General features: G+C 33.4%; 1 protein-coding gene across 3 annotated transcripts in view; it reads right to left on the bottom strand.

Moving 5' to 3' along the window:
* Positions 1-14,788, bottom strand: part of CCNYL1 (cyclin Y like 1) — a 72,019-nt gene that overhangs the window by 16,333 nt on the left and 40,898 nt on the right. For all 3 annotated transcript variants that reach the window (XM_027873771.1, XM_027873770.1, XM_027873772.1), the window contains exons 4-6: positions 11,704-11,804; positions 6,531-6,566; positions 5,005-5,056 (exon numbers count right to left, since the gene is read on the bottom strand). In XM_027873771.1, the coding sequence (XP_027729572.1) occupies positions 5,005-5,056; positions 6,531-6,566; positions 11,704-11,804 (189 nt within the window). The remainder of the gene's footprint in view (positions 1-5,004; positions 5,057-6,530; positions 6,567-11,703; positions 11,805-14,788) is intronic.

Here is a 14,788-nt window from a genome sequence, read left to right on the forward strand (position 1 = left end):
TTTGCCTTAAGTCCTCTGAATCTCAATTTCCTCATTTATGAAATAGGCAAAATATTTCACGGGTTGTTATGACAATGAAGAGATTATTGGAAAGTGCTTTCTAATAGTAAAATACTATATAAACATAAGCTATTACTATTATTATTTACCCCAAATCTATTTCAAAGCATTATACATTAAATTAAGCATTAAACAAATAGATACATCACCCTGGGAAGTGGGATGGGAGTAAATAATATGTAAGACAGAATAGATCCAGAGCTACATTTGGAATTAGGAAGACTTGAATTGAAATCCTTCCTCTGAGACTATGTAGTTATAGAGCTTCAGTTTCTTGATTTGGGCACCTCACATGAGAATGTATAAAAAGGGCTTTGCAAAGCCCTTTCATAGCACCACAGAAATGCTAATTATCGCACCCAAGATGTTTAGACAGCAACCAAACCCTATTCTTATATGGAAGTGACCTTAGGTTCTTGAAGCTCATATGCCAAGTGAAGCACCTCACTCTGGCGAGCCTTACAATGCCGGTTAGATTAGTGATTCATCCAGTAATCCAAGGACCAGCATAAGTTCATTAATACGTGGCAAAGAAGGCTTTAGGCAGTGAGACTTCAAGGTATGTCTGCGAAGAGAAGGTACACACTGATAAAATCAGAGACCATTAAAGTATAAAATTATTTTTCAGAGACCCAAGTAACCATGTTCTTTTTACAGAATCAACTGAAATAAGACAGTGTAGTACTATACTCAGCTTTCTAATACTCATTCCACATACTAGCTACTAGAGCTTTGTAACCATGTAAAAAATTAGAGAAAAAAAAAGAGCTATCTTACCTCAAATATGAATGAAATTAAAAGAATTAGAAGAAAATTATCTACTTCTATAGTTAAAATAAAATACTATAAAACTAAACTAATTAGTACCTCTGTAATTCACACACCCATATAACTTCAAGGGTATAAAAACAATCAGCCATTACATAGAGCCAAAGTCTCTGATCAAAGTCTCTGATCAACCTTAACATATGAAAACTATTTTCTGAAAATGATCAGTAGATAAAGGGGTGTAGCTTGGACACACATACAAAAAAAAGTGGGAGAGGGAACTTCATTTATATAAAATCTTATGTAAGAGATACAAGCTAATTTTCTTTTCCCACTCTTCCTAAATTCACTTTTCTCATATTTAAGCAATTAATAAAACCATAATTTTCTTGAAAGGTTCTTTATTAGGACTTTGATGGCTGGGCTAATCCATATACCCATCTTTTCATTTCTACCACCTGAAAATGAAGCAACAGGGAGTTCAGTTCAGGACAGGGTTATTGCTCCCCACCCCACCCCCGCCCTGCCCACTTTTGTAAAAAAAAAAAAAAAAAAAAAAAAAGAGGGTAGGTATTAGAAGAGGGCTATCTTAATGCCATCCTTCTTTCTTTCACCATTGGGAATGTCTTTCTTTCTTTTTTTTTTTAAATGTCTTTCTTTTATGGAACAATTCCATGTAACTGGTCAGATGGTTTTCAAAGGGGCCTTAATTTCAACATAGCAACAAGGAAAACAACTATTTTTCTACTGAAGGAGGAGAAAAGGGGCAGGGGAGAGGAGAGAGAGAAAGAAGAATATGTAGACAGCATTTGCATTCCACCGTTTCATTTAGAATAATATTAAAGCTACTAGTATAATTATGGTTCCTACAGCAAGATAATGAAAACAAACTTACTAGAAATAGAGATTAAAAAGTTTTCAGCACTGACACTTATAAAAAACTCATTCTTTTTAACGTAGTAGTCAGTATTTATGCCTATTAAATTTCATCTTTTGTTCCACTGTTCTAACCAGTCTGAATTTTCTGGATACCTATTCTGTTAGTCAATATATTAGCTATCCCCTTTTGCTTCATGCCACTTGCACACTGACAAATATACAATTCACTGATAAAATTTTAAAAGCAAAAAAGGCAAAGATAGCTCTCCCTGGGTATACTTCACTAGGTATCTATTAATGATTATTCTAGCTCTCTCCATGGCATTCATCTTTCCTTGTCCAGTAATCTTTCCCTCGGTCCACCATCACATTTCTCCCCTTCCTGAGAAAAACCTTCACTGACCCAGTTAAGTTCTCTACCAACCCACTTATTTCTTCCCTTAAAAATTTTTTACCTACACTAATTGCTTTCATTTCCTTACTACCTATTCTCCTAAATTCACCAAAAACTGGTTTTTGTCTTTTCAACTCCATTAGAATTACTTTCTTAAAGGTAACCAATTGCTTTATTTGTTCTCATCTTTCATGACCTCTTTGGTCAAGGATTCTTCATTTCTAACTCATTACCCAGTTAAGGAAAAGGTATTTAATAAGAAAACAGTCTTGAAGGAAAAGGGGGAACTTTCAGAGTACAGTTACAATGTAAGTATACTGGGGCTGCTACTATAATTATGGTTCTTACAGTAAAAGTTGTCAGATAATTAAAACTAATTTTAACTTTAGAAGGCAATTAGGAATCAAACAGTTTTCAGAAATTTATAAAACTCATACACATGTCAACTTGGAAAACTTTAGACAGTGTTACACAACTTTCTCTTCCTCTAAATTGCCAAGGTAAAAAGAAATGTATAATTAAGTGTAACTATTCAATTTAAATTGGTCTTCAAGTTTGATGGAATAAGTTGAGTAAAGAATATAAAATTTAGTATGGAATTTCAAGTCTCTTGTTCAGTGTTTTATAAATATATTACAAGACAGAAAGTAATAATATAGATTGAGGGCTCTAAATTTCCTTCAGAAAGTTATATCCTTCAGAAAAAAAGATCATCTTCTCAGCTGAAGCCTAAGGCAGACAACATTCAATTAATGACTTAAGTAGGTATACCCGTTTTCAGTTCAAAGTAACTAAGATTTTTCTCCTTTGGTAGTAATCCAATCTCAATTGCAAAGGAAAAAAAAAACGACAATGGGAATGTCTCTGTTGGGGAAAGTAGCACTAATTTCTTAACTCTCATTAATCCTGCAAATGTTATGCCTTATTTTTTTTTTAAAGAGAAGACTCTTCTTAACACAAACATTCCCAAATAGAACTAACAATTCAACAACCATTTATTAATCTTCTACTATCAGCAAAGCTCTGGTACTGGGCCCTAAAGATACAGAGACAAAAAAGGTGACAATCTAGGCATTCAATCTCTTGAGACATATAAATCTTAAATGCCGAGAAGTATTGGAAAAAAATGTTTGGTTACTATAATCATAACTTTATTCCTAAATGATCTTCCACATAAATAAATCTCCATTTAAATTTCACTCTAGGAAAAGCTAGGGACTGGAAAAAATGTGATAAAGCTTTTGGTGTTAATATTTCCGCCTCAAGTTGTATTATTTTACCTACTTAGAATAAAAATATTTAACTTGCTGTTCTGGTTAAGAAACACCACAGAAACAAAATTTTAAAAATCAAGAACAGTAATGTCATTTTAAAAATTAAGCTTCTTTATATCTTCTGGTAACCAAGGTCAATTCAATATTAAAGAAACAATATACAAGAATGACCCAAGACAACACCAGGCTCAGATAACCTAAAGTTTGCCAATACAAATTTCTTGAATCTCTGCCTAAGAGACAATTTTCTTTTCCATTAACTTGTTTGTGATATTAAGTGATACTAAATTTTTGTCTCAGTAATTCCAAGAGATTTCAATTTTTCAGTCCCCTCAATACAAATAACTTCTAATATATTTTCAAAAGTTTTTTCTACATCAAAGAAATGCATTAGTAAACTGTTTCAGCCTTTGATAGTCTATTTAAACTCATTCTAAATGGTTTCTTCACTCATTTCCCTTTATTTTAGACATCTAAATAATCTCTTTATGCTGCTTTCACTTATCATAGAGGTGGTCTGCTTAAACAGTCTACTGAAAGTGGGCGTGTACAATGCAAATGTACCACCTTAAAAATAAGTCCTTGCAAAGAACTTTTCACAGTTCACTATTAAAACCTTATTAGATTAATTGCCTATGATTTGCCACTCTCGTGCTTGTCTTAATATTGTGATGTGTTTAGCTTCCTATCCATGAAATTTAGTGTAGAAATTTTCTCAAAAAGTCAATGAAGTAAAAAAAGTATAGCTGCTAGACAACAGACTTGTATGACCAGATTTTTAATTCATGGATCAAAATAATTAAAGTTATAAGAAGATATTTCTGATTTACCATCAAGTGACAATTTTGATTTTCATAATGTTGGATTTCACTGTAGAAATTTACTTTAAGAGGTATCTTAATATTTTGGATTTGACAGATTAATTATTTTGACTAAAACTGAATCTTTTTTTCTCCTCTTATACCATGATGGCAGGTTCAAGAAGGAAAAGTGAAACAAGATTCAGCTTTTTCACATACCAATTCCTAAGTTTCTTACTAATAATCTACCTAAATGTCTTTGTAAACTGCTAGAAAGAATATCACTTATTTAATGATATTTCTACTATATAAAAATATAATGTTAGTTTCTAACACGCTACATACTATTTTTTAAATGGCTTACCAAAAATATCAACTTTACCCCACAGTGTAAACTTTTAAAAGGTGAGTTTTTTTTAAAACCAGTTTTGCCAAACAGAGCATGTTAAGGCTTTCCCTTGTTACCTAAGTAATCATGTTTATATTCTGAAAGTTTTCATAAGCGTAAAGGAAAAATATGCTGTACATCTCCTTGGTATTTTCTAATATGAGCCACTGAGTACTCACCGAGGACCACTAATTACTTAAATGTCAACAACAATTCTTATTTTGTGCTATTTCAGATAATCAATCATTTCATGTACATGAATTTGATCAGAATAGGTACAAGATTATCAAGTCAGAGCTACAGAAAATTAACTTTGATCTCCTAACCTAGAATTTTTTTTTCTTAGTGATTTTTAAAATGCAAACCAGATAATAGAAAAATAAAAACAAAACAAAACAAAACATGATTTTATACAAAAAAACCTCAGGAAAAGACACTTACTGTGAGTGGATGTGATTTCTCATCAAAAATATCCAAGGATCTATCTGAATCTCTATAAAACAAGAGCATGCATTTTTTTAAACTAATTCAGGAATATAGTTACCAACTTAGTAAATTATCTGCCACTGGGGGTGGGAGGAAGCTTAAAGTTTAACATGGTTAACAGTACACACACAGACAGACAGACACACACAGAGACACAGACAGACACACACACACACACACACTCACTCACACAGTCTTGTAAATTGTCTTCCTGGATTCTAGCATTTATGTTTTTCTTCTATTCTCTTTGAGACTTAAAGCCTCAAAGTATTCAGGATAAAAGATTATAATGAGATCTGCCAATGCTGCCTTTAAATATTTAACTCTCTTTAATGGGCAATAACCATTATTAAAAGTATTAAACTAAAACCATGACCCTATAATTTTGTTAACTTAAAGTCAAGACCTTACAATTTAGCTTTTCTGTTAAACAATCCACATGTTACTTAAAGAAAAAAGACTTTAGCAACACTCCCAATTGCAAAATACAGTAGTGTAAGAGTTTGCCTTAATCCTTATAGAAAGGGAAGAAACACTAGGTAACAGATGTCATCCTTTTTTTTTCCTAAAGAATTTTTAGGAGCTCTAAACATATGAACCATTTAGGGATTTCTTCCCATTTGCTCCTTACCAGCTTTCATTATGTTATTGTTCTTATATCTAGTTGAACCAATTTTATTTTGTCTATACCTGATATTCATTGATGTAAAGAAACCCTTTCCCCCTCTTCCCTAAGATAAAGGGGAAGGCTTGAAGACTGATTGTTGATTGGGGCACTGAAAGGTTAAGGGACTTGCCCACAAAGCCAATAACTATTAAATTAGGCAGGACTTGTTCCCAGATCTGACCAGCTCCCTCCTTATCCACTAAGGCAAACTACTTCTCTGAGTCAATAGGGTATTTAAAAAAAAAAAAAAAATTTTTAAAGACAGGTAAATCAGGGCACCTAGGTGGTGCAGTGGCTAGAGCACCGCCCCTGGATTCAGGAGGACCTAAGTTCAAATCCAGCCTCAGACACATAACACTAGCTGTGTGACCCTGGGCAAGTCACTTAACCTGATTGCCTAGCCAAAAAAAAAAAAAAAAAAAAGGTAAATCATTCAAAGTTTTGCCACACCAATTCACTATGTCCATTTAATTCATAATTACTAATTAACTGCAACTGTTAACAGGCCTGTAAAATAAATGAAATGAGAAAACAAGTATTAAATTTGTAATCACCTTCTTATTCTTCCTTTTCATTTTTCTGTGATGAATACATCATAGGCACAGCATCTCTTTGTAAATACTTAAGGTCAGCATGCCAAAGGCAAAACTAGAAATGATCCCCTCCCTCTTCATTGCTATAAGAAGACCTTTTAGAAATTTATATTCTCACAGAGCTGGCTTTCATTATTTCCATAAAACTAAATTTGCCTAAAAATGAACCAGACACATGCAAAGTGACAACTTGGAATAACTATAGTTTTAAAAGAGCTCACCTGTTTTTTATGTGGTAGTATATTGCTAACGTCACACTGTGGAGGAAAAAGATAGTTTTATAGCAACATATTTCATTACTTTTCTTGGCTGGATATCTCTTCTTTACAATACATTTATTTAAATGATCATGAAATTCTATGGGCCTGAATACTTTAATTCATAAGCACACGATATTGACAGTTTTCTTTTGTATCTGGCTTGTAGAAGAAAAAATACAAATACTTCAAAAAAACATTCTGTTAGACTATATTGAATTATTCAATACATAAATGCTGAATATTCCACATTTAATGTGCTTTATGCCTCTTTGTATACAGTTATGAAGGCTATTTTAAAGTGAATAGCTACTACATATCAGTTGAATGCTGAAAAATTTTCCTTCCCTTACTACCAAACCAGTTCCCCAAGAATTTTCATGTTATCTACCATTAGACAGCAAATTAAGATTTACTAAATAAAGTCATTTAAAATTCATTTTCTGTAATTAGTAGGAAATACGTGAGTGGGTTCAATATAGAAGATGGTAGCTATTATGAAGTTTGCAGTGATAAATAAAGCACATACTACAAAAAGTAAATTTATGGCAAGCAATCAACAAATTATTTTGAAAGAAGATTTGAGTGAAAAAAAGATTTCTAGGAAGTCTGCTAGTAGCTAAGCCATTATAGTCCAGATAAACTTGGCTATTAAAGCATAAAATTTTCATCCATTAATTTTTATTAACAACCACTGACACATCTGCCATTTGATATCAGGATCTAAAATAAAGCCGAAAAGAATCAGAATTGGAGGGAAAAGCATCAGCTCAAATGTATTTAAGAAAAGCAGTTACTACTTTTAAAAATATGTTAATTTAAGATATACATAATAGTGTCTCCTCAGGGAGCTACTTTAAGGAACAGATAATATTAGTTTTCTGAAGGGATACTTGTAAATGAGATTAAGCACAGTTTAATCTAGTAAGTGTTTAAACATCCTTCCTGAAATCCCAATTACAGTTATTAGTTTGCTCAGCAAAGCCTTTTTTATAGGCATTATTTGAATTACTTTAAAAGTGAGTGGAATCTGGATTTATAGAACTTTACTGTACTAAAACTACACATTTAAATGTAATTTAAAATTCTATGAAAAAGTAGCAAACTAACGTAAAAAGGCTTTTTTAGACTCATGAGGGAAGTTGAGGCTCAGGGAGAAAGTGTGTCATCATTCCATCATTTTCTTATCCCTGATCAACTATCACCCTAATTTCAATGAAGTTATGAACACATCTTTATTGAGTAACCCCCGGAGGCATGACAATGGAAGACTGATAGCTATGCTGCTGCTGCTACTACTGTTGCTACTATTACTGCTAGTACTGCTGCTACCACTGCTGCTACTACTACTACTACTACTGCTGCTGCTGCTGCTACTATGAAAACCAAGAGAGAAAAGGGTATTCTTCTGAAATAATATAATTTAATTTGGTAAATTATAAATACTCCCACAAGATCAATTACTAAATTACTCAGGTTCATAATGCTGAAAGAAAGTTATTATGAGAATATATCAAGATTCTGAAGTATACATTTCTATTCTAGAAGATATTTATTTATAGATAATGTTTGTCATGCCTTGTATCCAGTCTAGGACAACAATGCAGAAAATTTCTAGAACTGGGAAGCAAGAGATAATTGTAAAGAATTGTATTTCCTAGTTCGTAATTCAGCAATCTGCTCCTAGGTACTAAAAGTGCTTAATAGCTATGCCTCACACAATCTCTTAACGTTATAAATTTCTTAAGAAGTTTGTTTGAAATGCTCTTCTTTTTATACAAAGACTTCCTTTCTCGGATGGATACTACAGGATAAGCCAAGAATCTCTGTACAATTAAAAGTTACACTAGGAATTTTGAATCACCTTCTATTAAATCATTGAGATGACGATTTGACAACGATTTATTCCAATTATTTCAGTTTATGATGCCAGAACACAATACAACTTAGGCGTAGCACGTATCATTGCTATGCTGCTTATTTATATCTGGTCCATTTTGAATTATTTGGATATAGGCTTTGTATAATATAAATCTTCAATGTTTAGAGCCAGTGTTCTTACTGTTCTGTACTATGGACCTTTTCCTTTGACAGTTTGGTGAATTCTAAGGACCATTTCTCAGAATTATGTTTTTAAATGTAAAAAAGACATAGGATTACAAGAAAAACTAATTATGCTGAAATATAGCTATCAAAAGTTAAAAAAAAAATAACACACCAAATTCATTGACCCCAGGTACAAATACTCTCTATTCAAGAGTGAAAGTCTATTTTAAGTTTTGGAATCCTTGCTTCTGATAGTTAATACTAATTCTGCTAATAAAAAGGGCTGATATGGGATACTCTTACTGGGTAGAAAATAGGAAATAATTCAGTTCGCACACAACTCCTACTTTTGGTCACACAACACAGGAGTCTTAGTACAGTAAAAACCAAAACAGTCCTGAATGGGAAATGGGTTGGGAGTCTAGCATGCTGGGTTGTAATTTGGCCTCTTTCTTACCCAAGTAGCTGTATGACCTTAGACCACCTGACACGTCCCCTAGGCTCCCTCACTTGTCAAGTCTGCAAAATAGGGTAGCTGAACTAGACTTCTAGGGTCCCTTCCAGCTCTGTAATTGACACCTGGTTTTTCTAGAGCATATTCAAGTCAGCAGGATAACATTTAAGCCCTTAAAAAAAAAAACCACCTACTTAGGTAAGTAGTCACTAAGCAAAATGGCCCTCCAAGGGCTGAGCATCTCCAGAAGCTGTATCTCATACCAAGTTCAAATCGAGTGAAAGAGAAATACCAAAGACTTATGAAAAGAGAATTACTTGCAAAATAGAAAGTTGGATTATATTCCTTCAATTTCTTTCCTGGAAGGTTCCCCAAACAACTGATAAGAACGAACTCACAAAGTTGATTAATATTTCCCCTCTCCCAAATCTGGCCAGAAGTTGTCTTGGCAACATTTTTTTTAAAAAAGAATCCTTTTCAAATAGCTTAAGAATATTAAAATACTAAGTACTCTGAATATAAAGATATCAAATTCTACATAGTCGAGGTGAGGAAATAGCAAAAGCTCTTACCTTTATTCTATTTACTCTCAGCAGGTTAGAGGAAAGAAGTTAATAAAGGAGACTATTCAATTATCACTGAGAAAATTTTAAAAGCTAGCTAACCAATAACATCTTCAAGGAACAATACATTTTCCCCAAGCACTGGACTTTGGAAATATTTGCAACAGTCTCCTAAAATCACTCTTTCAAGCATTATTAATCCTCATGTCTTAATCTAAGATTTTAAAGAAGGTTGAAAATAATTTTTTCCATCTTATTTATTCTAATAATTGTATTACGATATCCCAAAAGAAAACAGACTATGCACCTTAACAATTATTCCCCACCTGAAATCACTCTTCCAATTATTTTTTTCCATAGTAATCAACTGTGATGACGAAGAACAAGTTTTGGTTCTGAATATTAGCAAAGTAAAAGAAAACTAAAACACCATTCATGTCATCAGTTGTCATTACTAAAAGGAATTTTATTCAATGCTTTTCATGTGGCTTCGGACTCAGTATGAATTAAAATGGAAAAATACGTACTGTTATTATAAGGCTTTATACCCAGGCATGCAAACATTGACTGATCATAGAGAATAATCTCCTAAGAGTTTCAACAAACTAGAATATATAATTTTTTCTGCAGTGTTTTTTTCAAACCACTCAAGTTTTAATAACTGAAGCCCATTTACGGCTTTTTTAAACATCAGAATTTGCTTCTTTACTACAGAAACAATAAGGACTTTATCCAGCATCTATGACAAAATATGGATTTAATTCAATAGTATCTTAAAGTTTGGAGGGGAGGTTTGTTGTGGTCATTACATATGTGTATAACTGCATGTGAACACACATGCGAATGTACACACATGGGCATGTAGAGGTAGCTCTAAGAAAACTCTTGGAAGGCATAAAGCAACGAGGAATATTTGGGCAGGGGGATCTCCTGGGTAATTCTACACTTTTGGCTTCCAGCTACTTGGAAAAGAGTTTATTTTTTCCCCTGTAAGTATGAAAATGAGATCCAGATGTTCTCTAACCTTGAGGAATTCTAATACATGTAGAATTAACAACAAATCTGAAGGTATTTTCTACTATGAGACTAAACTGCAACAAGAACAGAAGGTGAGAGATGGCATAGACTATAAAAAAATCTCCCCACAGCCATCCAGTTTTGTTACTGTGTACCTGGATTTTCATTCAGTGTTCAGGTGAGGATAATATACCAAACGGAGAGGATTCTCTTTGTCCTGGGAATTCAAAGGTTAAGAGGGCTGCTAAAGTACTTGTGGATGTATACTTGGAATAGGGTTCCTTCATACATAGTTTTCAGAACTAGAACACTCACACTTTTTATGAGAACACAGTGAATGACCATAATTGCATTTTCTTATCTTCCTTTACTCTTTTGAGCATTTTGTCCCCCAATAAAAAAAAAAATTATGCTCTACTTTGGTCCAAATAGAAATAGAGGGGAAAATAAAAGCACCAGTTGGACAACCTTAGAAATATGAAGGGTTAACACCACAAAATTTACTTTTTCAAATTAGAAAGATGATATAGGAAGCCAATTTTTTTTAGAAAATCCACAAGTTTAAATTGACACATAAAATAACATCAGAAATTCAATGAAATAAAAAAGGCAGCTACACTGTATTGCCAGTAGGGGGACAAGCCATCCCTTCCAAAAGTAGCCTGGAAAGGAGTGTAAGCCAAGTTAGTCCTTTACAAAGAATTAAAAAATAAGTTTGTCTAGAAATTGTCTATTTTAAAATCAAAGTGTCTTCTTCCTCATTTCTCCCAATGCTTGAGTTACTTGAGTAACAGAAGGCATCACATAAAAGATTTTTCTATGACATCTTATTTAGTTTTTTCCTTCCCTCATATGGCATAGGATATAAATATAAAATCCCACATTAAAGTCTGGGAAATCAACCTAGAAGCTGAAACCAGTCTCTGAGAAACAAGATACTAAGGGTCAATTCACTGACTAAAAATGATGACTTGAGCTCAAAGAGTTTCCAAATTTGCTTTTAGCATAAAGAAAGAGTGATTTGTCACTCAACCTTTGGCACTTTAATTGTACTTACCACTTGATTGTGCTTCTAAGATTAGGCTGGCTGACTGTGCTGTCATCAATAAATATTGTTGAGCACGAGCTATACTTTTTAGTGAGCTGCCCTGGAGACAACTGAAGGGGAAAGGAAATAAAAGAAAATAACACGGTAATTTTTTAAAGGTGAATTCTGCTCCCCCCATAGATTACAATTTCAAGACATGAAAATGCATGTAACACACACACACACACACACACAAACACACACACACTCTCCATAAATGTATTATATGATAATACCACGCATGACAGTATGAAAGCCATAAAAATTTGGACTTAAAGAAATTTGAGCAACAAATTATAAAATTTTTGCTTGAAAAGTACTTTTAAAATGTCAACTAGCTGGAGACTCAATGAAATTATTTGTTAGCATCTCCTTTTTAGCACTATATATCTTAGAAAAAGATTTGTGATTTTTAAGGACTAACGAAAAAGCTGAAAATTTATTTTTATATTCTCATCTGTGTAACACTACACTACGGACTAAATGCAATAAATATTCATGGCAGTAAAATGCTAACAGTTGAAATGAAATTCATATAGGGGCATTTTATTTTAATAAATAAAAATTGATAGGCAGCATGGCCAGACAACTGTCCTTAGAGTGATGAAGAGCTGGGTTCCAAGCTGGCCTCTGTCACACACTGGCCATGTAATCCTGGGCAAGTTCCTTTACCCCACTGGGAACTACTCCTCTCATCTATTTCCCAAGGTCCCTTTAACCTCTAAGGCTATATTATGATACATGATGGAAGTGGCCAGGGGGCAGCACAATGCAAAGCACATTAGATCAGGAGTCACAAAAACTTGACTTCAAATTTGACCTTAGACATTTAATAGCTGTGTGCCAATGGGTCAAGTCACTTAACTGTCTGTTTGCCTCAGTTTCCTCAACTGTAAAATGGGTCTAACAGTTCCTACACCTCCCAGGGTTGTGGTGAGGATCAAATGAGATAATAATCATAGAAGATCTGCACAATGCCTGACATATATTCGCTATATAAATGTTAGCTATTATTATGATATGAACAGAATAGATGATACAGTAACATGAATCTCTTAGCTAAGAACAAACTATCAAAATATAATCCTCTTGGAGTTTATATTCACTTTGTTTAAATAAAATTACCAAAATTTTAAAGTTAAAAAACACTGGCAAACTTTAGTTCCTCGGGTTATAATTTCAGAAAAAACTTGCAATCCACCTCTACTTACTGTAAATTAACTCTGAAAGCAATTATCACTTGGAAAACAGCAAAAAAAAAAAAAAAAATTAGACTTCAAAAACTGATAATAATTCTGACAGGACTTGGGAAAACAGGTTTGTTTTGAATATTATAAAATGTTCATTTAACAAAAACTGGATTATTTTTAAAGTACTGTAGAAGTTTCACTTACTTTTTTTGTATGTAATTTTTGTGAATCATTTACAAATCTGCAAACTTCATGAGGGCAGAGCCTATTTCTTATCTGAATTTGGCATGCTAAGTCAATTTACTTGCAAAAAAATTAATTATACCAACTAGGAGAGGCCACACTGGTTAGGCTGATCCTTTTCTATGCATTACTTATTTATTCATTAAGGGAATACTTTTAGCAGGGAATAATTGGTTAACTTTGTTTCAACTGCTACATATATTTAAAAGTTAACAAAATTGCATTGCCTTGGAAACATTTTACAATTCAGATAAACTTAATGGGGACCACAATTGTCCAATCTTGTCCTGATATTGGTGGCAATTCTGGATTATTCTCGTAACATTTAAAGTAAATAAAATCTTGAATAATCAGCATCATGTGAGTAACTGATAAAATGCTCCTTCGGTTGCTTTGATAGTAAGATACTTCCCATTTCTTTCCCTCTTGTTTCTTGGCTTGAAGTCATACCCCAATCACTTTCAACACAGATGAATCAAGAGAGGGGATGAATATTTATCTATTTGGGGGTTGTATCTAAACAAGAAATCCTTAATATAACTTAAATTTTTAAGTACTGAGAGGAAAAATAATTTAGTTTGCCTCATAAAATGAAATCCCAAATCTCAAATAGATGTAATGCTTTCAGTTATGACCTTTTTAAAGTTACTAAGTAAGATAAAGATGTCTCTTAAAAGTTATTGCCATCAAATAGTATTGAAATTCCCATATACACATAACACTGTAAAAGTACGGGAAATAATAGACCTAGTTTCCAACTCCTAAAGATTTAGGACAGAGGTCACCAACCTGTTTGTCCCTAGGCTGAATCCATCCCAACCAAAGATGCAAAATATTATGAAATTATCAAACTTGGGCCATAACCATGTTCTTAGTCTTGCAATAAACTTCTGGTAAGGAAAAGTCTTGAGAATCACTCCATTCAAGGGAATACAAGCGAATAGCCACTATTACTCATACCCTTCCCCCAAGCTATCAGCCAAAAGACTCCAAGATCGAGTATCATTTTCCCTCCTCCCACCCCCCTTCCCCACCACTGTGAAGGGATAGTAGGGCATTACAAATGCAGCCCAACTCAGTAAATATTTGGGAGAGGTAGGATGATCTGACTAGTTAATGGAAGACATGTTACATGACATTAACTTCTGGCTCATGGATGACATAAATGAGCCCAAGACTGCCCAATTTACTTAAGGACAAATCAGGCTTTCATGGAAAGGGGGAAGGGGACAAGCATTTATTAAGCACCATGCACTGCACTAAGCAGTTTGAAAATATCATCTCATTTGATCCTCACAACTACCTTGGGAGGTATGTGCTATCTTTTTATCTCCATTTTACAGTTGAGGAAACTGAAGCAGAGGCTGAGTGACCTGGCCAGGGTCAGAGAGCTAGTTAAGTAACAGAGGCTGTATTTGAACTCAGATCTTCTTGATTCTGGGCCCAGCGCTCTATCCATCTAGCTCCCTATAATAAAGATAAGTATATCAAAAAATGTAGAGACTCTATTAATTCAAAATTATTTTAGTTCATTACTAGTTATGTAGGAGAATCCTTACATCACCTCTACTCATTCAGTACAAATTTCTCAGAGAGGAAATTTTAAGATGCTTGAAGGATGG

This window comes from Vombatus ursinus, unplaced genomic scaffold, assembly GCF_900497805.2.
Source record: "Vombatus ursinus unplaced genomic scaffold, bare-nosed wombat genome assembly UNPS02014802.1, whole genome shotgun sequence".
NCBI classification, from domain to species: domain Eukaryota; kingdom Metazoa; phylum Chordata; class Mammalia; order Diprotodontia; family Vombatidae; genus Vombatus; species Vombatus ursinus.